This window comes from Rhinatrema bivittatum, chromosome 13 (genome assembly GCF_901001135.1).
Source record: "Rhinatrema bivittatum chromosome 13, aRhiBiv1.1, whole genome shotgun sequence".
In the NCBI taxonomy this organism is placed as follows: Eukaryota; Metazoa; Chordata; class Amphibia; order Gymnophiona; family Rhinatrematidae; genus Rhinatrema; species Rhinatrema bivittatum.
In genome coordinates, this window is record NC_042627.1 from 72,312,921 (window position 1) to 72,337,372 (window position 24,452).

Consider the following 24,452-nt stretch of genomic DNA (forward strand, 5'->3'; position numbering starts at 1 on the left):
TAGCTTCCTCTGAATCATCCCATTTAAATATAATTTCTGGCATGAGTATCTCCCTTACATCTTTCTCCGTAAAGTCCGAAGCAAAGAATGAATTTAGTCTCTGCTCTGTGGCCTTGGCTTCCCTAGGTTTCCCTTTTACCCCTTGATCATCTACCAGTCCAACTGACTCCATCAACAGGCTTTTTGCTTCAAATGTATCTGAAAAAGGTTTTGTTGTGTGTTTTTGCTTCCATGTCAACCTTCTTTTCAAATTCTGTCTTTGCCTTCCTTTTATTTTGCATCTAACTTGCCAGTGCTCATGCTGGTTCCTGTTTTCTTTCTTTGGATCACTTTTCCATTTGTTAAAAGATGTTCTTTTAGCTATAAGAGCCTCTCTCACCTCACATTTTACAAAAAGTGGAAAATCAATTGTATTATAATACAAATAATTCATAAAAGGATAAAACACAAAAGCAGTAACAGAAATAATCAAGATCAGCAATAACCATAGTAACAAAATTAATCAATTAGAAATAGTTAAAAACACAATTTTTAATGTAATAAGGTTACATAAAATGAACATCCAAATAGCATGAAGGATCATTCCCAGTCCTCATTAGTGCTCATTAAGATTACCAATCACCTCTATGTCCTGGTTTTATACTGTTGCATTAACCAGTGGTACTCCAACTGAGATATATTTGCATATATTCTCTCCCTTCAGTAGGGACATTGTGAAAACCCAATGGGCTAGAAAGGACACAAGGACCAATCTGAGCATAGTACAGGCATTAATTTTTGTTTATTCATTCATTCATTCATTCATTCATTCATTTATTTTAAAATATTTCTTTGAACCTCATCCATCACTCAAGGCAGATCCAATCAAAACACACACATTTAAAACACATAATCTAAAACATACTAAACAATAAAAACCTGCAGAAAATATTCCCAGAATAAATAGCCCAGAGATAGAGGGGAAAGGCTAAATTAGGCCTAAATCTCTAATACCTGTGTGAAAAGAAATGCTTTCAGCTGTTTTTAAAAGTTTACTTTGTGCAGAAGATAAACACGCAGACTTTCAGGGAGAGGGTTCCAGCTACTGAAAGAGTTCTCTTATGAGTCTCCACCAAATAAGTGGATCATGGTGAAGGAATCTCAAGTAAGTTACGGTTTGCTGATCTTAATGTACATAACATAGTAACATAGCATTGTCGTCAGAAAAAGATCAAATGGGCCATCCAGTCTGCCCAGCAAATTTCTTATCATAGTAACTGCCGCTCCGTGTAGGTTACCTCCATGTTTCTGTTAAGTTAGTAACTGCCGCTCTGTGCAGGTTACCTGCATGTTTCTGTTAAGTTAGTAACTGCTGCTCTGTGCAGGTTACCTGCATGTTTCTGTTAAGTTAGTAACTGCTGCTCTGTGCAGGTTACCTGCATGTTACTGTTAAGTTAGTAACTGCTTCTCCGTGCAGGTTACCCCCATGTTTCTGTTAAGGGTAGTAACTGCTGCTCTGTGCAGGTTACCCCCATGTTACTGTTAAGTTAGTAACTGCTTCTCCGTGCAGGTTACCCCCATGTTTCTGTTAAGGGTAGTAACTGCCGCTCTGTGCAGGTTACCCCCATGTTACTGTTAAGTTAGTAACTGCTTCTCCGTGCAGGTTACCCCCATGTTTCTGTTAAGGGTAGTAACTGCTGCTCTGTGCAGGTTACCCCCATGTTACTGTTAAGTTAGTAACTGCTTCTCCGTGCAGGTTACCCCCATGTTTCTGTTAAGGGTAGTAACTGCCGCTCTGTGCAGGTTACCCCCATGTTTCTGTTAAGGGTAGTAACTGCCGCTCTGTGCAGGTTACCCCCATGTTTCTGTTAAGGGCAGTAACTGCTGCTCTGTGCAGGTTACCTCCATGTTTCTTTTAAGTTAATAACTGCTGCTCCGTGCAGGTTACCTCCATGTTTCTGTTAAGGGTAGAAACTGCCGCTCCATGCAGGATACCCCCTTGTTTCTGTTAAGGGTAGTAACTGCCGCTCCATGCAGGTCACCCCATGTTTCTGTTGGTAGTAACTGCCCCTCCATGCTGGTTACCCCCATATTTCTATTAAGGGTAGTAACTGCTGCTCCGTGCAGGTTACCCCATGTTTCTGATAAGGGTAGTAACTGCCACTCCGTGCAGGTTACCTCCATGTTTCTGTTAAGGGTAGTAACTGCAACTCCATGCAGGTTACCTCCATGTTTCTGTTAAGGGGAGTAACTGCCACTCCGTGCAGGTTACCTCCATGTTTTTGTTAAGTTAGTAACTGCCGCTCTGTGCAGGTTACCCCCATGTTTCTGTTGGTAGTAACTGCCCCTCCATGCTGGTTACCCCCATATTTCTATTAAGGGTAGTAACTGCCGCTCTGTGCAGGTTACCTCCATGTTTCTGTTAAGGGGAGTAACTGCCACTCCGTGGAGGTTACCTCCATGTTTTTGTTAAGTTAGTAACAAAAACCCTCATGTGTCTATTAAGGATAGTAACTGTCTCTCTCTGTGCAAAACCAAGCAACTGTCAAACCCATAACGAAAATTTTTACCTGGTGAGCAGCCTTCCTGATAATGCAGACAATGCTGCTTGAACGTGCTTTGCTTTTGGACTTGGCCCTAGAAGCAGTCCTGTGCTTTATCCCTAATGTCTGCGTAGCAGTACTCTGGATGGATCGTAAAAGTCGGGGGCCCAGCATTGGCTGTCTTCAGAATCTAATTCCACTTTTTTTGCCCCAGCAGAGGTGTGTAAATCTGTGAAACAGCAGAGATCTGCGGAGCGGCATTGTTATACAAGAGCTCGTGTATATAGTTAACTTGCTATTCCATAGGAAGCCGGTGTAGGGACGGAAGAACCGGTTATGATACGTTCCCTCACAGGGCCAGATTTAGGAGTCAGCAACCCAAAAGTACTGAGAGTCCCTCTGCTGCCCTCTGATTTCCAGGGGAGAAAGTCCTCACCCCAGTCCTCTGCCAATGGGTACCACATAACCCTGAAATCCAGCCCTGTTCCCTCATACCAGTGCTATTAATTAGCATCCGCAGTGCTGCATCCTGTGCCAATGGCTACTTCGCTAACCAAGAAAAGTTCTTCCGACTTTGCTTTCAGCTATTAAATAGTTCATTCCCATTTAGAAATATTCATCAGTGGCTTACAGCATCTCTCTGTTCTGTCCTACCTCGTATTTTATTAGACACTAAACATCTAATTTCTGACTCTCCAGTCTACTTTCTCATCTCTTTGAAGTTTTTCACTCTTTTGAAAATATTTTGTATTGCAAGAGAAAATGTGAACATTTTTTCACTTTTCCCTGCAAAAGTGGAATCCACAAGATGTGGTGTCCTGGGTGAGACAAGAGGTTCATCGAGCCCAGCATCCGACAGAGACCTGTCCAGATCCCCAAGAGGTTACCCAGTAGATGCCAAAGAGTAGATCCAGTGCTGTAGCTTTTCCAAATCTACTTTTCCTCCAGGATCCTGCCCAAAGCCCCTTTCAGACCCAGCTATGCTAGATGCCTTCACCACATCCTCCGGCAACAAAGCCCACAGCTTGATTTGCACTGAGTAAAAAAACACTTTCTCCAATTTAGAGGAGTATTTAAGTGCTATTGGAATTGGTAAATAACCATTTCAGTATTTATCTGTTCCACCCACGTCTATCCTATCCCCTCTCAGCTGTCTCTTCTCCAAGGTGAATATCCTATTTAGCCTTTCTTCATCAGAAAACTGTTCTATCCTCTTTATTATTCTCTCTACATTTTTTAATTCCACTATTATCTTTCTTCAGATGGGATGAACAGAACTGCACAAGGTACTCAAGGTGCAGTCGCACCGTAGATCTAATCAGAGGCATTATGATATTCTCATTTTTGTTCCCCATCCCTTTCCAAATAATTCCTAACTTTCTGTTTGCTTTTTTGACCTCCACCGCACAGAGCCGAGGATGTCAACCTGTTGTCCACAACGACTCCAAGATCCTTTTCCTGAGTGCGGACTCCTAGTAGGATTATTTTTCTCCGTGCATCACCTTACAGTTGTCCAATGTTAGTTTTCATCTTTCGTTTTGATGCCCGGTGCTCCAACCTGGCAAGGTCTTTCTGTAGTTCCTCCCAGTCTGCTTTTATTTTAACCACTTTGAATAATTTTGTGTCATCTGCAGATTTGATCACTGCGCTCTTTTTCCTTATCATTAGTGATCAGGTTAAAGAGCAGTGCTCCCAGTACAGATCCCCGAGACATGCCGCCATTTACCTTTGGCCAGTTAGTCCTACTCCCTGCTTCCTAGTTTTTAACCACAGTAAGTCACCTCCTCCTATCCCATGAAGTCTCTCTGGAAGCAGCTTATCCAGTGCCTTCTGCAAATCCAAATACACTATAATCAGCCAGCTCCCTTTATCCACAGGCTTCCTCCTGCCTTCATGACCTCCCTCTGCTGAGTCCAGGCTGCTTCTTCTCCATTAAACCCTGTTTGCCCATAGGATCTGTGATTTTGTTCTTGGCCAGCGCTGCCCCCATCAGGCTCGCTGCTCGGCAGGGGCTTGGGGGACCCTTTCTGTACATATAATAATATACACATTAGCTCTTTCACCTGTCTGTTTCTATACAGAGTGTATCTCTCCCCATCCTTTTCTCAATCATATAAAAAACCACCCAGGAGCTGCCTGGGTCACTGAGTGAGAGCAGACGGGCACCGCTTGCATCCTTAGTGTCCTTGTCACTTGCCTTGCCAGCCAGCCTGGCTCTCTTTTTAAGTTATTTTAATTGGCAGCGAGTGCATCCGAACTCGTACGAAATCCCGGCAGGCCAAGTCCCTCCAAGACCCGGGGTAATCGCTGGGCAGGATCCCCCCCCCCCCCCAAGATGGAAATCAATCACCGCCCATCAGCCCTGCAGCCCTCGGGCGACAGGCGGGGGGGGAGGGGAGCTCCCCTCCGTCTGGAACCCAGAGCTGGTGGGGGAGGGGGCGCTCTGCCGCCCCTCCCCTCCGCTTTGGGGAGGATCGGGGTGGAGGGCATTTAGTGCCATTGTCCCGGGGTCGGGATACAGAACATGTGCCCGGTTTTAATGTCGCTCTTTCCTCTGCCCGTGGAGGAGCGCGGCTGTGCCTTCCCCTGCCTGCTGTGCACATACAATGCAGGCACCGGCGCCCGTCCCCGGCGGCGCCCCTTGACCTCCGGTCCTTCCCCTCCCCCCACCCCCGAGCCTCGGCTCGCCAGGGCTGGGTGCCCGTGAGATCTTCTCTCTGCATCCTCCCCCCTCCGGCATTAAATAACGTTTGCATTTCCTTTCTTAGTGGCGGGAAGGAGAGGGGGTGGAGGTCTCAAGCTTCTCCCTGCCAAACTGCAGGGTATCCCCGGCACCCTGACCTGGTCAGCGCGCAGCGGCTGAAAATACGTGCAACCCCCCCCCCCGTGCTAGCGGCTGTCCCCAGGTGCCGGCGTCTGTGTGCCAGGCAGGCAAAGTTTGCGAGCGGGAGGAGGGAAGGGGAGAGGGGAGGAGGGAGAGGAGTCGCTGCTGCTGTCCGTCGGCTCGCGTGCATTCCCTCCGCACACAGGCGCGCACAGCCCCCCGGATCGGGAGCGGGAGAGAGAGTGCGCTCCCTCCCCTCGCCGGCAGACCTGGCCATGCCGCCCCTGGACACGCGGGGCTGGATGCTGGGGGTCGTCACCCTGCTCGTCCTCTGCCTCCTCGTCGCTGACATTTCGGAAATCGGGTAAATACTATCTGGGCAGGGCCACCCCTCCGCTCTCATCTTCCCCCTCTCCCTTTGTCTCTTTCCCACTCTTTTGTTGAAAGTGGCGGGGGAGGGGAGGGGGATGCCCTGGGATCCCCTTCCCCCGAGCCGGGATCGCCCGGAGGCTGCCCCCCCCCCCCCCTTCAGAGAAGTTTTCATTATTCACTTTTTTTTTTTTTGTGGCCAGAGAAAACGAGGAGAGGGGGGAGAGAGAGAGGGTGACCGGGGCTCCGGATTCCCGCTCCTCCAAACGGATTCACTCCGGATTGCGGCTGGCAGCGCCGCCCCCTCCCTCCTCTGCCCGCCTGCTTCCCTTTCTCTCTGTCCGACCCCTCCAGGGCAGGCTCTCTGCTCCTCTCCTTCCCCTCCTCTGCATTGCTTGCCCTCCTCGCTCGCACGGCTCTGCCCTGCCTTTCTCACCCTCCGCATGTGCGAGTTGGGATTCAATATTTATGAAAGCTTTTCTTTTTTTTTTTCGCGCGAAAGTCCCTGGGCAGACGTGGGTCGTGCGCTGATCTCGCCTTGCCTTGTTTGCTTTCCCCCTTGGTATTCTTAGGTGCCCGGGGAAGGCAGGGACGGCTTCTTAAAAATTGCACTGAAAATGTAAAAAAAAAAAAAAAGAGTTGAATTGTCGCCTTTAACAACTTTTTAGCAAGTTTACGATTTAAAAAAAAAAGGATATTTCAGGGCTGTGTGCCCAGGATGTATTTTAGATGAGATGGACCGGGGTGGTCGCCTTTAAATGCTGAACAGGGTTTTCGGGGACGACTTAATAACTTTGTATGCCAATCACAAAGCCATTGTTTTTTCTTTTGCCCTCCTTGATTCCCTGCGAGGAAGATGAAATGTGTAGTAGATGCGCATTGGGTTGGGCGCTCAGAACTTTTGCCACGTTGAGCTCGCTCCTGCCACAAATGTTCTGTGACTTTCACTTCAATCCTCCCCCCCCCCTAAAAAAAACAAAAAAAAAAAAGCTTAAGGGACTCACACCCAACCGTTTCCAGTCCAGTTTGCTGCTGGGAATGCAGGTGGCCAGTTTGACATATTCAGGGTCTGGTTTCCCATCCTTCCCTGGTTGCTGTGTCCGAGAGTTCTGATGGTCTAAAAGGGAAGCCTAACGGGACAGTAGTGGAAATACAGAGCATCAGCTCGGGTTTCTTGCACAGTTCTGAGACAGAGAAGTTTTTGGCCAAGAATTTTATTTCCTGCAATGTCAAAAAGCCTCCCCCCCACCCCCCCCCCCCCCCTCCAAAAAAAAAAAAAAAAAAGCAATTTAGGTCTCTGGCCAAAAGATGCTTTGGAAATCAAAACACTGCAGGTGTAATCCAGCTTACAGTTTACCTGTATATTCGGAAATAAGTTGTAGGTGATTCCTGACTCACTGCATCTTATGCATTCAGGCACCGTTAACCTTAGCGCATTTTGCACACTTGAAAGGCAGCTACAAAGGTACAAGGTGCTGGGGGTAAAACAAGGTGATCACATCTGTTGATGTTTTTTTCTCCAAAGCAAAGTGGACTCATGCATCTTATTCTAAACTGTGCAAGCAAACGGGTCTGAAACTTAAAATCCAGCCCAGAATTGACCGTGGGTTTCAGTAATCCTATAATCTTAATCTTTGCTTGTTTTTGTGCTTCTGTTTAGTTGGTTGAAGCCTTCACATGTAGCGGGTCTTTTTTTCATAAAGTGAGTGCTACATTTACTATGTTATCCTTCTAACTAGGGTCATCACCAACAATTCCTACTCAGAAGGAGCTCCAAGTCTGTTTGCTTTTCTGTCACTCCACTACATGGCCTTGGTTCCCTGTTCTCCCCCTCTGGGTACTCTCAGCACTCATTCACTGCCGTTTCACACATGTTTTTCCTTCATTTTCTCACCATTCCCCCTCTGCATCTCCCAAACTCTCTTCATGTCCGTGGGCAGTCTCTTCTTGGATGCACGCTCCAGAAGATAGGAAGTGCCAGACCGAGTCAGCCCCATAGTCCCTGTCTCTCACAGGAGCCAAATCTGGGTCACTTGAGAGCACCCAGCACATCCCAGTGGGGAGAGCCACTCCCCGACCCGTCATCCCCAGAAGTAAAAGGTGGAGATCCTTATGTCTCCCTGCCCAATAATTAATTAACCTGCCCTCCAGAAACGTGTTCAAAACTCTTTCGAACCCAGCCAGGCTGTTAACTTTGACCACATTATCCAGCAGCAAATTCCACATCCTAACTGAGCGCCGACTGAAAAAAACATTTTTTTTTTTTTACATTTGTTTTCCGACCCTTAGCATTAATTTCATGGGGCATCCCCTGTAGCTGTTACTGTTTGCAAGGGTAACAAACTGTTCCCTATTAACCTGTTCTGCACCACTCGTGATTTTATAACTTCTCTCATATCCCCTCCCAGCGATCTCTTCTCCCGCTGAAGAGTCCTAACCTGTTCAGCCAGGGAGCTCTTCCATCCCCTTTATCATTTGTATTGTGCTTTTCTGCACCTTTTCTTCTTCTGTTGTATCCTGTTTGAGATGGGGTGACCACCAAAACTGCACACAGTACTCAAGGCGTGGATGCACCTTAGGTTTACAGAGAGGCATAATGGTATTTTCAGTTTTATTCGCTATTGCTTTCTGAATAATTTCTAACATTGTATTTGCTTTTTCGACTGCTGACGCACACTGAGCTGAGAATTTCAATGCGTTGTCCGTAATGACTGCTGACCGGTAAATGTGGAAACCAGCCCCGCGAGTATATACCGGTAGCTAGGATTAGAGATGTGCGCGGCTGAACTGGAAAAAGCCATTTTCACTTCCTTCTGAATGGGACAACAAAAAAAAATGGCCTCCCTGGGCTTCCACTGCTACTTCCTGGCTAGGCGAGGCCTCCCCCGGCCCTTCCAAAACACTCTCGTGCCCCTCCCCCCACCCATGCAAATGAAGGGGGGGATCTTCCAGGAAGAAAAAGACTCAGTCTCCAGTTGCTGCCATCCTGTTGGAGTCCATTTACAAATGATGGACTGATGCTGGCGCCATGTGACCCAAAATGGCATCGGTTTCACTACGAGCTGGTGCCGGGTTCCTGTACGGCCCTCAGACCAGGCCTCAGGGCTAGCTGGCACCAATTTTTAAAGAGACACTGGGGTGGGGGGCGGAGCTGGAATGTCCCCCCCCCCATAGAAAGGGTAAGTGGGCACAAAATCACTCACAGTAAAGTAAAGCATCAGGCCACAGCTCATTTTCGGGGGGGGGGGGGGGGAGCAGAAAAAGGGGCTTGGCGGAGCCTGGGCTTGGCGGTGGAGGAGGGGTGAGAGGGACCCAGGGAGAAGTTTCAGGAAGCAGCAGTGGGGGTGGGGGGGGGGGGGCTCCTGCAGGCCCCTGTTTTGATTTGGAGGCTTTAATAAGTTTATTTCAGTTTGGAAAATGAGCCAAACGAAGATAAACAATAAAACAAGGTGAAAAAAACGAATAAAAAAAATCACCCCCAAAGTGAAAAAAAAGGAGTGGAAAAGAAGGTCCGGTTAAGCTTCTCCTTTTACCTTTGCCCACATTACACTTCTCCCAGGAGCCCAGTTCCTATTTATTTATATATTTAAAAGCATTGATTGCTCATTCTTGGTGAATCGCATAAAAGCACACAAACCACAGAACTGTTCTAACGATCCCAAGCCCTCTGAGAATCCCTTTCCTCAGCTGAGCAGTGCTCTCCATTATACAGCGTTTCTGCTCTGCTGTGTTGCCTGATGCTTTACTTTACTGTGAGTGATTTTGTGTCATCTGCAGATGTGGTCACCTTATCGTTTCCTGGTCACAGCACAGAGTCTTTGGTCACTGCTCCTTGCCTCTTTCCATTGGAAAAACGGATCATTTAGTCTTTGTTTCCTATCTTTTAATCAGCTATCAGTCCACAATTGGGCATTGCCTCCTATCTCATGATCTTTTAATTTCCTGAGGAGTCTGTCATGAGAGACGTTTAAAAATGCCTTCTAAAAATCCAGATACACTGTTTCAGCCAGATTGCCCTTATTCACTTGCTTATTTCCACCTTCAAAGAATTATACAGCTCAGTATTCAAAGATAAACATTTAAGTAAGTTAGCCACTTACCGGCAATGCCGCTGAATATCCCCGATGAAATCGCTAGTTAGCTGAATAAGTCTTATCCAGCTAACTTAAGATCTGCTATTAAGCTGGTCTAACTTATCTGGCTAACATAACCGGGCAAGTTTGAATATCTCTATGCTAGCCGGAAAAGTAGCTCCATCCTGGAATGCCCGTATCCCGCCCACCACTTATCCGTCTTATCTTTACCTTTATTAAAAATTTATGAATCGCCTCTACAAGTATTCTAATCATCCATTGTACCTGAAGACTGGAGGGTGGCCAGTGCAACTCCGATATTTAAAAAGGGCTCCAGGGGAGATCTGGGAAACTACAGACCAGTGAGCTTGAAGTCGTGGAAACTGTTTATAAAGAATAAAATCACAGAGCATTTAGATAGACCTGGTTTGATGGGACACAGCCAAAGTGGATTTTTCTAAGTCTTGCCTCACAAATCTCCTACATTTCTTTGAAGGGGTGAATAAACATGTGGACAAAGGTGAACCGGTAGATGTGGTGTATTTGGATTTTGAGAAGGCGTTCGACAAAGTCCCTCATGAGAGGCTTCTAAGGAAACTAGAAAGTCATGGGATCAGAGGCGATGTCCTTTCGTGGATTGCAAGTTGGTTAAAAGACAGGAAACAGAGAGTAGGATTAAATGGACAGTTTTCACAGTGGAAAAAGGTAAATAGTGGAGTGCCTCAGGGATCTGTACTTGGACCGGTGCTTTTCAATATATTTATAAATGATCTGGAAAGGGGTACGATCAGTGAGATAATCAAATCTGCAGATGATACAAAATTATTCAGAATAGTTTAAATCACAAGCGGATTGTGATAAATTGCAGGAGGACCTTGCAAGACTGAAAGATTGGGCATCCAAATGGCAGATGAAATTTAATGTGGACAAGTGCAAGGTGTTGCATATAGGGAAAAATAACCCATGCTGTAGATACACGATGTTAGGTTCCATATTAGGAGCTACCACCCAGGAAAAAGATCTAGGCGTCATAGTGGATAATACTTTAAAATCGTCGGTTCAGTGTGTTGCAGCAGTCAAAAAAGCAAACAGAATGTTGGGAATTATTAGGAAGGGAATGGCGAATAAAATGGTAAATGTCATAATGCCTCTATATCGCACCACGGTGAGACTGCACCTTGAATTCTGTGTACAGTTCTGGTTGCAGCATCTCAAAAATGATATAATTGCACTGGAGAAAGTACAAAGAAGGGTGACCAAAATGATAAAGGGATAGAACGGCTCCCTTACCAGGAAAGGCTAAAGAGGTTAGGGATGTTCAGTTTGGAGAAGAGTCAACTGAGGGGAGATATGATAGAGATCTACAAAATAATGAAAGGACTTGAATGGATAAATGTGAATTGGTTATTTACTCTTTAAGATACTACAAGGACTAAGTGGCACTCCATGAAGTTAGGAAGTAGCTCATTTAAAACAAATCATAGAAAATCCTTTTTCACTCAATGCATAAATAAGCTCTGGAATTCATTGCCAGAGGATGTGGTTACAGCATTTAGTATAACTGAGTTTAAAAAGAGTTTTGGTAAGTTGCTAGAGCAGAAGTCCATAAATTGCTATTAATCAATAAGAATTAGTAGCTTGGGATCTATTAATTTAATGTTTGGATACTTGCCAAGCACTTGTGACTTGGTTGGACACAAGATACTGGGCTTGATGGACCCTTGGTCTGACCCAGTATGGCATATCTTGTGTTCTTATGATGAACAAATAATCATAAAAGCAGGTAACTCACAAAACATAAAGAAATGAACTCTGAAACAATTCATGCAAACTATTCAGACCTTAAAGATGTCCAAGGTCAGCAGGAAAAATTTAATAATATGCTTGTCTACATAGCCAGGTTTTAAGCAATGTCTCGAAAGTCTTCAAACGCTAGGCCAAGCGTAATACTCCTGGAAGAGAATTCCAGAAGATGGTTGCTGCAGCCGAGAAAGCACAGTCTCTGGTACTGCTAAGCTTAGTTGGATAAGACTTATCTGGCTAACTAGCAATTTCATTGGGGATATTCTAACTACTTAGCTGGATAAGTAATTATCCGGCTAAGTGGCAGCCACTGAACAGGATCGGATATTCAGCTGCTGCTACTTAACTGGATAAGTTCCTGCTTATCCGGCTAAGTAGTGCTGAATATCTGCCTCTCGGTAGATTAGTTAAGTATGACTTCCCTTTGCTAAATACTTGCTGGTTCTTTCCCATTAAGACATGTTTATCCATATGCCAATTAATTTTATTCTTAACAATGGCTTCCACCATTTTATCCAGCTCACTGGGCTATACTTTTCTGAATTACCTCTGGAGCCCTTATTAAAATTTGGCATTATGTTGGCTACCTTTGAGTCCTCAGCCACAGTGGCAGAATTATAGTAAATGATAGGTTACAAATTACTAGTAGCAGGTCTAAAATGTCACATTTGATTCCTTCAGAACGTAGGGTGAATACCATCAGGTCCTGGTGATTCATTACTATGTAGTTTTTCAATAGGCTCTGGCTCCTCTTTCAGATTCATTGTGAATCATCATTTCTGTATAATATTTCTTGTGTGGTTATTTCTCCAACATCATCTACAGTGAAAACAAAAGCAAATCATTAATTTTTCTGCTATAACTTTATCCTCCTTGAGCACCCTGTGCTTCCTTGCAGACTTCTTTCTTTATGTGTATTAGAATTTTTTAAAATTAGGTTTTGTCTTTTTGGCAAGTTTTTTTCCTGAACTTCTCTCTTGGCCTGCTTTATTAAAATTTTACATCTAATTTTCATATGATTTATTTACCTCATCTGGGCTTGCTTTTCATTTTTTTTTAAAGATGCCCTTTTAGCCTTGTTGGTAAATGCCTGTGTTTTAACTGCTCTGAATATTTTTTATGTTATCTGCAGATCTGCTCACTCATTGCTCCCTTTTACAGATCATTTATGAATAAGTTGAATAGCACAGGTCCTAGGACAGATCCCCAAGGCGTTCCACTAATCACCTCCCTCCGCTGGGAGAACTTTGCTTCATGACTTTTCACCAGTTACCAGTCCAGAGTAAGCCATCGCCTCTTACCCCAGGGCTTTTTAGTTTTCTGAGGAATCTTTCATGAGGGACTTTATCAAAGGCCTTCTGAAAATCCAGACACACTCTTATCGATTGGCTCACCTTTATCCACGTGCTTTAGTTACTCCCTCAAAGAATTAGAACAGGTTGGAAAGGCTGTCTTTTAAGGCATCTTGAACTTTGCTTCCCTGACGAGACATTCACCCATTTGATAGTGGCGTCATTGAAATCTCTCATTGTTACTGCGATCGCTGTTAGCATTTCACAGTCCACCAGTTTCACCAGACTGTATCCCGTCTGCTCTATGCTCTTACCCATCATGCATGCGGTTTCTGTCCGTAGAGAGTCCAGAGCACAGTCTGTTTCCCGCAGATCTTCCACTCCGCTCGACTCTATGCCATCCTCAGCCCGTAGCTGCCACCCCGCCACCAGTTCAGTCTGCTCTGTCATGTCAATATATTGGGTATCCTGGTACTGTAGGGTCCCACTGAGTGTCCCCTTTCCGGCAGCTCTCTAGCGTGCCTATTGGAGGCAGTTTTATAACAGCCCATATTCATTTCCAAACTGCTGTGTGCTGAAGTTGCACAATTTTCAAAGCAAATTTAAATGTTTAAGTTCGCTTTGAAAACTAATCCCACGAAAAGTACCTGCACAAAGTGACCAGCCGCCAATTTGTGTGGGAGAGTTTGCAGGGAAAATCCTTTTCAAAGTGAAAAATTCTAAGGGGTGGCCAGGTTTTCAAGATATCCACAATCAATATACATTCACTGCCTCCATTGTATGTAAATCTATTTCACAGTTATTCATTGTAGATCCCCTAGAAATCTGGCTCTGGAGGACTGGAGCTGGCTAGCCCTGTTACAAGTATAAATCCAAGCCCCACCCAGTCTCCTCCATGAATTTAAAATGACCTACCCGTGCAGGGCGCATGTGCATAATTTTACACACATACCTACCGGGCAATTTTCAAAAGGACCATTTCTGCACGTTGACCTGCAGAGCTCTGTTTGAAAATGACCCTCTCTGTGGCAGGATCTTCATGGCCGCCGTACATTCTAACTCTCCAATCTGATTTTTTAGATTACCTAAATGCATTATTTTCACTGTTATTCACAGCAGTTGATTCGTGTCATTTGAAATCATTCATATCTGTTGCCTCTTTGTTTACGTTTTCCTGAGAATGCTGAATCCTTCTAAGATTGAAGTCCTCTATTTCTCTTGTCCTCCACCAGCTGGGTTTCTTCTAAATCTCTCTTGCCTTCACTTACTCAGCTAAGGAATCTTGGAGTTACGCTCAATCTCCTTCCTTCTGCCCACGTTTCTCTTCTTCTCTGTGCTATCAACTGTTTGACTTGCGCAAAAGCCATTCATGCTTGTCTTCTTCTCCTTCAAGCTGCCTTTCTCTCACGTCTGGATTGCTCCTGGCTGCCTTGTCATCTGTTACAACCTCTCCAGAACCTGCTACCAGGATCCTGACTCAACTGATCTGGTAATCTCCTGTCCCTCCTGGCTTTGCTCCCTGTCCGCTTCCAAGCACTATGCACATTTCTGGTTTTCACTTAGAAATGCATTCATGGTCTAGTCAGCTTCATATTCTCTCCATCCCCTCTATACTTTCCTGTATCCCTTCTACTAAGTGTCTCAGGTACCTCTTCCTTCTGGCTCCCCTTCACAGGAATAAATAACCTCGTAAGATTCAAGATACTCCCATGCTCCCATTTTTCCAGGCTAGCCTATCCAGATGCCTAAATTCCATTCTTGTATTTACTGCCCATTTCTTATCCTTCACTGTTTTGATAGTTAGTGCTTGCAAGAGCCTTGGACAGGGCACCTTACAAAACTGCGGAGTCGAAGAGAGAGAATTTCTTAGAGACCCAAAGACAGGAGAAGCCCCGTAACGAGTGAGCTGTGAAAACCCTGACCCCATTCCCATACATGGAGAAAGTCAAATATGAGAGTCCTGAGACATCAGCTACTGACAATGGGCCTTGGATCTCTCACAATATCAACTTGCTCGTTTCTTTGCTCCCTTGCATCCCCTGTGGGTCTGATTCCTAGGTCTCCTAATATATTTTGTTCCCTAGAGTTATACACCTTTTGGAATATATATATATAGTACCTTCTCCTTATCATCCTTTAAAAAAAAGCTCCTTCCCTGAATCTTCTTCTGTTCATATATGTTTAATCTATTCCTGTTTTACATCCAGCGACTCTTCCATTTAGAACATAAGAACATAAGAAAATGCCATACTGGGTCAGACCAAGGGTCCATCAAGCCCAGCATCCTGTTTCCAACAGTGGCCAATCCAGGCCATAAGAACCTGGCAAGTACCCAAAAACTAAGTCTATTCCATGTAACCATTGCTAATGGCAGTGGCTATTCTCTAAGTGAACTTAATAGCAGGTAATGGACTTCTCCTCCAAGAACTTATCCAATCCTTTTTTAAACACCGCTATAGTAACTGCACTAACCACATCCTCTGGCAACAAATTCCAGAGTTTAATTGTGCGTTGAGTAAAAAAGAACTTTCTCCGATTAGTTTTAAATGTGCCCCATGCTAACTTCATGGAGTGCCCCCTAGTCTTTCTACTATCCAAAAGAGTAAATAACCAATTCACATCTACCCGTTCTAGACCTCTCATGATTTTAAACACCTCTATCATATCCCCCCCTCAGCCGTCTCTTCTCCAAGCTGAAAAGTCCTAACCTCTTTAGTCTTTACTTCCATTCATAAGAGATGCTGTTGGAAATGTAAAACACTAATATGTCCTCAGGAAGGAAACAGAATGAAAAAGGGAATATTTGAATAATTCTGTTTAATTGCAAGGTGAATTATATGTTAGAAAATATTTCTCCACTTTAATCAAGAGAAAACCTATTAAAACTTTATTCATGAAGTAATAGAAATTGTGTCAACCTCGGGGGTTGTTTTTTTTTACCACTACTGATCCGGAGATATTCAAGTCAGCTATGTACTTCTAGAACAGGAGTCAGAATCGAGACCTTACACATAGCCTACTTAGACGGGACAGACGTAGCTGTTGGTGTATGTCCTAGGCAATAGGCTGCCACGGTTTTAGGGATGCAGCCCCCCGTCTGGACTGATGTTCCACAGGGTAGAAATTTGGGAACGGAAGTGAAGGCACACGTCGGCGTTCGTCTAGTTCGGTTCAGTCTCAGATACTCGGCGAGTCACAGCCTCTCCAAGGCCCGTGCCCTCTGGGAGTGTCACGGCGGAGTTTCCTAGAGGTAGGAAAGTTAGTAATCCATTGCTGACACTCATCCAGGATGCATCTGGCTCATTAGAGAGAGATGTGGGTGCACTTCCTTCCCCCGACCCCCACTCTTTCTCCCCTACCCCATGCATTCACTTTTGTCATTGCTTTGCAGTGAGGACAAATGCCACCTCAGTTTGCCAAAAGTAGACAAAAAATCTTTTAAGTGGTTTAGCTTGTTCATGGATGGGGTATGGCAGTTACTAATTACTACTACCCCCCCTCATTTCTGTAGTGCTGCTAGATGCAGGCAGTGCTGTAGAAATACGCGTAAGTCAGTCCCTGCTCCTTAGAGCTTACCAGCTATTCCAAACAGACAAACAAGACAATTGCTCTCTAGCTCTGCCTTCCACTTCAGCCTCTTTAACATCCGAGGATGCCAAGTAGAAATGTACATTCTGAAGTGATGTTTTGCTAAAGGTGATGATAATTAAGCTATAAAAATTAATGGAGAGGGGAAAAATGGCTCCAACAGTGGCCACAGCAGAGATCAGAAGGGGCATGTAATGTCAGTCCTGGTTGGCATAGACCCAGTCTTGCACTTATCTTTTCACAATAAAAATATTTTAATTATAAACATAATGTTAAAAAGTAATTTCAGTGTTAAAGCAAACGAGCTGTCCCTCCAGTCTGCCCAGTTGCTTCCATTTACACTGCTCTGCGAGTGCTTCCCAGCTGTCAGCCCTACAAGCTTGACCACCTGCTGGAGGCCATTCTCTATTCAAGTCAGTGGAGCATGAAGAAGGAAGACCATTAGTTTGAGTAGTGGTGGTATTACTATTTATGTATTCAAAACAGAGTTTCTTATAGCTTCACTCAATTGCTTGTGAGTTCAGGTTAATATAAATTTAATAATACATACATACGCCTTTCTCTTGAGTAATTGTAAATGTATTTTCAGTTATTCTGTGTGATGTTTTCATTGACACTCAGGTAAAAAAAAATACTTTTAAGGGGCTTGGGAGGTGGAATATATACAAGCTAACTAACTAACCATGGAGCATTGGGGAGCATTTTGAAATTGATCGTTGATTCCGCAGCATCTGTGTCTTACTTTTCAAACTGACAGGACTAAGTGAAGTCCAGATCAATTGAACTAAACTAAACCAGCAGGCTCTTTGAATGTTTCTTTTAACTTAGTGTCCTTGTTCCTGCTAGTATATTTTATATTTTTACAGAGCCGGTCAAATGAATGGCTGTGAATAACGCCCCTGAACAGTTCAGTGCTCTAGGCCTCCCTGCCAGCACCGGTCTGCAAGGTGCATGAAAAATAGCCAGCTCCAATTGGACCATGGCAGGAGAAGTATAAGGACATGTTTCTGTGAAAACAAATTCAGCAAGAACTTTACTGTACCAGTCTTAAGATTGCTCTGTATCAGCAGAGGCTTTCATCAGGGTCCCTTCTAGAGCCACTCCCACTGTCCCTATATTACGGAATATCCCTGTATAGCTGATGACTCTCCTGTTTATAACTCAGGGGCCGATGGTTTCAACTGAGCACACGGTTTCTTAACGTACAAGCTACTTTTTTTTTTTTTAATGTCCGATGCAGTAAGCCAATAGTATGCTAAATGCATCAGGCGCTACAAAATGTGCCCAAACTGGAAAACGTGCACCGAAAAACATGATTTATGTGCGCAAACCATTTTTTTATGTGCAGAAAACATGGCTAATGACCATAAATCACGTTTCTAGCAATTCTAAGTGCTGTTGTGGCCTCAGCTACTTAACATATTGCTTTCTCTTTTACATCTTGTGACCTAGTGTCCTGCACTTTTCATGTTCTTGCTTGGCTTTTGACATGATTTGCAACTGCTTTGCATTTTATGAGCGATTTTATTTGGTGCTTTGACACTAGTGTAAACTGTAGGGAGCATAAGCTAGAAAGTTGGCGTGAATAACACTTCCAGCCCCCAGTCCTCGCTCAAAAAGTCTGAGACACAGTAGTAGCAAAATAATTCTCATTTCTGCTACTTTTACCATTAAAGGTTTATATAGTGCTACAAGGGATATGCGGCACTGTTCAGTGCACACATAAGAAAAGTCCCCGCTCCGTGGAGCTTACAGTCTAGTCAAGACAGGTAAGGCCACTAGTGCTTGGGAAGAATCAGAGAAAAAAGGTTTACCGTCTCCGAGGTGTGATCACATTACTGTTCATTACGCTCTGGCAATTATTCCGCCTGGTTATTAAAGTTACCCAGTGCACGCTGAAGATAGATTTGCATTTGAGTGGCCTGGGGCGGTTGCCCGCCACGGAGAGCTTATATTTCACATTCCTGCCTGCCTGGCGAATGTGATCAGGGAACCGTTCCATCCCTGGGCAAACACATTCCACTGCGGATATCAGACCCACTCACTTTTCCCTTTAAATAGAGATCGGCTTAATCTGACACCATCGCCATCCAGTGCTGGGTCACGAGATAAACAGCAGGAGCTGGGCAGCGCCACCGGCAAATCTCGTGTTTTGTATCTGTGGTGGGGCTGAGTGGAGAAGGAGAGGGGAGGCAGCTGGGAGGAGGCAACGTGAAAGGGAGAGTGGGGGAAGGTAACACAGCGCACTCGCCGGAGATGGAGACGGGCAAAAGGGCCTGGCAGTAGCACAACATCTGATCAGTAAAAGAACACTAAATCTACTTTAAATACAAGATTGGTTCTCTCATTTGGGCCCTTGAAAAGTAATCTTTTTTGGGGGTGAGGCCTGGAAATTTTCTTCTGGGGCTGGGATCAGCAACGGATTTGGGACTCTGCCTCACCCCCTCGACTCCTGTAAGGGGCTGTTTCAGATTATCAACGAGGGCTGTTTTCTGCTGAATGAGATTCACCCGAGCTGGGAGGCAGCAAATGTTCAGCCAGCCCTGCTTCCCCTGAATGCCGCCCGCCCCAGGCACAGGCCTGATGTGGGCGTATGGGCAAAAAATCCAGGGCTGACTGGGATCTGCCACCACAGGCTCCCTTGGCTGCTGCTCCCAAGTTTATATCCCTTTCCGGAGTTTCTTAGCCCACTCATCGCCGTGGCAATCCTTGCCTCCTTCTGGAACCCCGAAATCCATGGGCCCTAAGTGCCCCCCCATTGCACGATGATCGAGACCCCCTTCCGCCGGAGGGGCTGCGAGCGCTGTGTCCATCCGGGGCGCCAAAAAAAGACCTGACCTGTGAATCTAACCCGGGCCTTCCACCCAGCGGCACTGCCACCCAGCTGCCAGGCTGGCCCCAGTGAAAAATGATTCCCATGAAATAGGAGGATTGCCGTCCAAAAACAGACAAATCCCCTGATGGTGTTAGTGCAGGGGGTAGGCAGCTCCGGTCCTGGCGTGCCGCAAGCAGATCTCGCTTTCGCGATGGCCGCCACGGGACGTGCATAAGACAGGCGCGCGTGCACCGCCTCCGTAAAGTATGCGGATCTGTCTCGTGCATGTTCCTCGTGGGTAATCCTGAGAGCCTGGCCCCCGCGGGATCAGGGTTCGGCCACCCCCCTAGTCCAGGGCAGCAGAATGCAAACGCGTGCGCAGGGCTTACAGATATTTAGGAAATTAAATCCTGGGCCTCCGTGCGTTATGACTCACAAGCCTGCTAAGTGGCAGCCACTTCAGAGTGATGGATGCCTCCGTGTACTGTCGGTGGCGGAGCACCGGAGTACTGCACGACGCCTTGCTCATTACTGTAAATACCGCACTACTTAACAGTGTGACTCATGCCACCATTTTACATTTTCCCATTCAAACGATAGTCCATATGTTTTTCTGTGGGTGGGTTATTGTCTGACTGGTTTACCCGGCGGCTCCCAATTTACTGCCAAGGGAAGGCAGTGGCACGGAGCGGACAGATGGCAGGAGCGAAGTGGAGGGACAGATGCCAGTCTGCTTCGGCCACTCGAGAGAGAAACGGATGGGGAGCCGTCCCGGCGTGAATTAAAAAATAGTTAGATTTCGTTTTCCAGTAAAAAAAAGGGAGTTTCAGTTTGTTTTACAAAAAAAAAATGACAGTTGCGTTTCTAGGCAGATCTGAACTGGAAGACAGATCTCTGTGTTTTACGAGCGTCTTCAAACCTTTCCTTTATCACAATCTGCCACATCTGAAGGTGCTATAAATTGAAAAGTGATTTTTTTTTTAAATCTGTGGAAGAGCCATTTGAAACAGAGAAATATTATGGGGGGGGGGGGGGGGGGGGGGGGAAATGTGTCTGCTTTATCCTTGGATAAAAAGTTATAAACAGACTAAAATTTATATCTGATCGAAACTGAAGGGGAAAATCTTTACCAAGCATTTTGTTAAAAAAAAAAGGTCTGAATTTTTATTCCACTAATGTAATCCACGAGCTATCATCATTGATATTCTGTGCGTGTAAAATGTGTGCAGTAAGATAACCTTTCAATACAGATCAGGCGATGGTAATAATAATGATAATTCTAAATATATGTTGCGCCGACGGTGTGTGACTTGCTGCCTGCGATCAGGGCACCGGGAGTACGAAGGTCTTCGTAGCGCTGTGGAGCCGGGGGATGGATTCAGGAGCACTCGTGGTGCTGTCTCCCCCCCCTTCATGGCGGACAACTGGGAGTCACAGGTCTAAGGCGCAGTCCCAAAGTTTCCTGCCACAGCTGGGGCAAAACTGAGAACATCCTGAGGGAGGGATGGGAGGAGAAGACCACGTATGGGGGAGGGGCAGAGCGGTGGCCAGGCAACACGAATTGGGAGATTCTGTTAAATGTTTGTACAGCACTGCCTGAGGCTGGTGCAAGGGTATTAGGCTGTAATACAAACCTTACAGCCTTGCACTGACCCCCCACCCCCACCTCCCCCATCATGCCCTCCCCACACACAATTAAAAATTAGGCATTTATAATAACAGATTTTACATGAAAAAGGATATTAAAACTGCAGTCTTCTGAGGTAAGAATACCACTTACAGTCTATATATATTATACATGCACTGCTGTAGTGCTAGCCCGAAAACCTTGCCAAAAAGCAAAAGACGCTTGGAACACATATGGTATTAGGGGAACTGTAATACATCTTAGGCATGGCTTGGCCCTCAGAGAACCACAAGAAAATAGAATTGCAATACATTTTCTGTATCAAAACATCACTACCTGCCAGCACTCAAACTTCAACAACCCTACCCATGAAAAGGCAACACTGTAAATATTACACCAGGTCCTAAATCAGAATAGATCCTAGCAGAGAAACTACTGCTTGGTAGCAGAATACATCACCTCAGTCACACATGCAGATAGACTCTCAAATACAGAATAAAAAGATTGTAAAATATAAACAGAAATTTGCGGAAAACTAAACTGGAAACTTCAACAAGCCAAATTCTGTATGCATTGCAACAATGGATAAACAGAATCACTACCATTCTTCAAAAAAACAATAAAATTAATAAAACTATACCAATAAAAAACATAATTCAAAATAACTAACAAACAGAATAACATCCAATAATTAAAAACGCATATAAAAATTTCCAATAAAATATTTCAAAACTGACAAAATAACACCTAACAATTAAAACTAATAAGGATTTTAAAAATCCCCCACTCTCCATACCTGGGAATGTTTGAGATTCATGGATTAGCAGGCAGAGCGGAAGGGAGGTTGTTACACACACATGTGCACTCTCTTTCTCACACACACAAATACACTCTCTCACAAACACACAAACACACATTGTTGTTTAGCGGTCTGTGGACTAACCCCACGAACCGCTACTCTCACCTGTCAGCCTGGCCCCCACTGTCTTCTCATGCCACCGCCACCACCGATGCCCTCCAATGTGGGGAGTGCTGCCAGCTTGGCCAGCCAAGCCTCTACAAACCTCCTCAGCACACGCGCTGCGCCTCTTCCTAGGCATGTGTTCCTCTCCTCACTATTTAAAGGGACCACAGCAGGAAAATCACAATCCTTGTTGATGATATCAGCTCAAGGCCCTATAAGAGGGCAACACTACAGTCATGCCTTGCCTCGGCATCAGTAGTGTGAGTTGCTCTGTATTCCTCGTCTGCAGTTCCAGTAGTTCTTGTGTACATCTTCAGTTCCAGCATCATTGTCTTCAGTTCTTCTTTGTCTCTTCGTCTGCCTACCTGTCTTGCTCCTTGCCTTCCTGCTCTGTCTATCCTTCCCACTTTCCCTTTGGATGGATCCCTGGTATTGACCTCAGCTTGCCTCCTGGATGTTCTGAACGCCACCTGCCACTGACCCCAGCCTACTTCCAGATTTGCCTGTACTTTCTCTGCTCCAGCACAGTAACCTCAACGGGCTTGACCATCTGCAAAGGCCCCCACCTAAGACCTGTTGGCCCTGGCACCCAAAGGCTCAACCCAAGGGGAACATGGGCTGGTTAGGCGAAGCTCCAATTGGCCTCTGTCTTATCCGACTCCACCTCTCGATAGTGGGGACCTGCAGGGCTCCTCCTTGCAGGTTGCGTCAACTCCACCTAGGCCCAAGGGTTCATGACTCCAACACACATGCTCTCTTACACACAAACACGCTATATCACTCTCTTATACACACACACAGACACATGCTTACACATCCATGATTTCTCTCACAACCTTACATGCTTTCTTACTTTCACACACACACACACATGCTTTCACTCTCACATACACATGCACTCTCACTCACACACACACATGCTCTCTCTCTTTTATACACACAAGCTCACATACACATGCTGCTTCTCACTTATATATATATACTCTCACTCTTAAACACACATGCTGTTACACACCCAAACACACACACACACATGCTCCATCATTCTCTCACACACACACATGCTCTCTCATACACATATACACATGCTCTCACTCTCATACATACTCACACATATATACATACAATTAAGGAGCAGACTGGGAGGGAACTTCCCAACCCCCCTACCTAACCTCCCTTCCCTTCGCCTCCCCACCCCCTAAACCCTACCTAGCTAACCTTGTTTTTTTGTTTTTAAGCTTACTTCAAGGCTTGACCTGAAGTAAGTTGTGCGTGCCGGCAGCCGGAACAGCAATCAATGGTGCTGTCCCAGCCCGCCCAGAATACGCCCTCCTGGCAGGAAGGCCAGCACTTATGTGTGTACCAACCTTTACGCGCATGGCTGGGCCTTTTGGAAAATAGGCTCGGCGCACGCAAGGCCCGGTTACACGCGTAAAGGCCGGATTTTACACGCACGACCTATTTACAATCTACCCAATAACGTGTCTTTGCCCGATTTGTAAAATCCTTCCTGGACTTGGAGTTGGTTATCATATTTATGTAGACAGCATTCAATTTTCCATCCTGATTTTGATGGTCTCAAAATTAATGTTAGTAATTCAATAATGAATGTGCGATAACAAACTAGCCTTGAAAATCAGCAGAACTGAGTTGATGAGGATCTCAAGAATTGTGCTAGCCAACTTGCCTGCTGCCTTTCATTTAGGTGATGGGTCAATCCCAATTTCTCTTCAAGTTAGAAATCTGGGTGTGATCTTAACCTCCGCACTGTCTTTTCGTCCCCAAATTGAGGCCATAGTAGAGCGTGCATTTTATAAATTGCAGTTGCTGAGTAAGTTAAAACCATTCTTGTAGCAGGATGATTTTGTTTACAGTCATTGGTTATAGTGGAGTTGACTATTGCAATGTGATCTATATGGGCTTGCCATAAAAGCTTTGCAGGTTGTATAGCATATAGCAGCTCGTGTTTTGATTGGTGCTTAATGAAAGGATCACATTTCACCAATACTAAATATGCTTCACTGGCTACCAATAGCTTTTCATGTCATATTTAAGATATTAATGCTAGTTCACAAGGTCTTGAATACCAATATCCCTTTGTGCATTAGCACAGTGCTTAGGATTTATTATTGTTCATTCATGTTAAGATCAAATAGAAGTAATCTATTAGAGGTACCATTGATTGGACTACTTCATTTATCTGAGACAAAGGATAGGGCTTTTGTGGTAGACTGAATACTTTGCGATGTGCTTCTTGAAGATTTAAGACCAGAAATTTGCAGTGGTCACTTCAGAAAGCAATTATTGTTTTCATAGCTATTCAGAGTAAATTAGCTACCAGTCTTTGCCTATGTTTTTGTGTGTAAGGGGCTGAGGTAGTTGGTGATATTCTAGCATTTCATTTAGCTAGTGAGGGTGGGTTGATAAATATACCAGTTACTCTTTGTGGAGCTGATTTTATAAGAAGGCGGCCATGGAAATAAGGCAGGCATATGTGATGTGACAGAGAGAGCTGGGCAGCTGGAAAGGCTTTTGTGTGTGTTTTGTCTGTGTTGTGAATTTAATGTTTTTGTTA

The 24,452-nt window shown here is 45.0% G+C and overlaps 1 protein-coding gene across 2 annotated transcripts in view; it reads left to right on the top strand.

The window, feature by feature from the left end:
* The first annotated feature begins 5,493 nt into the window (after positions 1-5,493).
* The window catches only part of ST8SIA2 (ST8 alpha-N-acetyl-neuraminide alpha-2,8-sialyltransferase 2), an 80,550-nt gene continuing 61,591 nt past the window's right edge, over positions 5,494-24,452 (top strand). For both annotated transcript variants that reach the window (XM_029575501.1, XM_029575502.1), the window contains exon 1: positions 5,494-5,710. In XM_029575501.1, the coding sequence (XP_029431361.1) occupies positions 5,622-5,710 (89 nt within the window). In that variant the 5' untranslated portion in view covers positions 5,494-5,621. The remainder of the gene's footprint in view (positions 5,711-24,452) is intronic.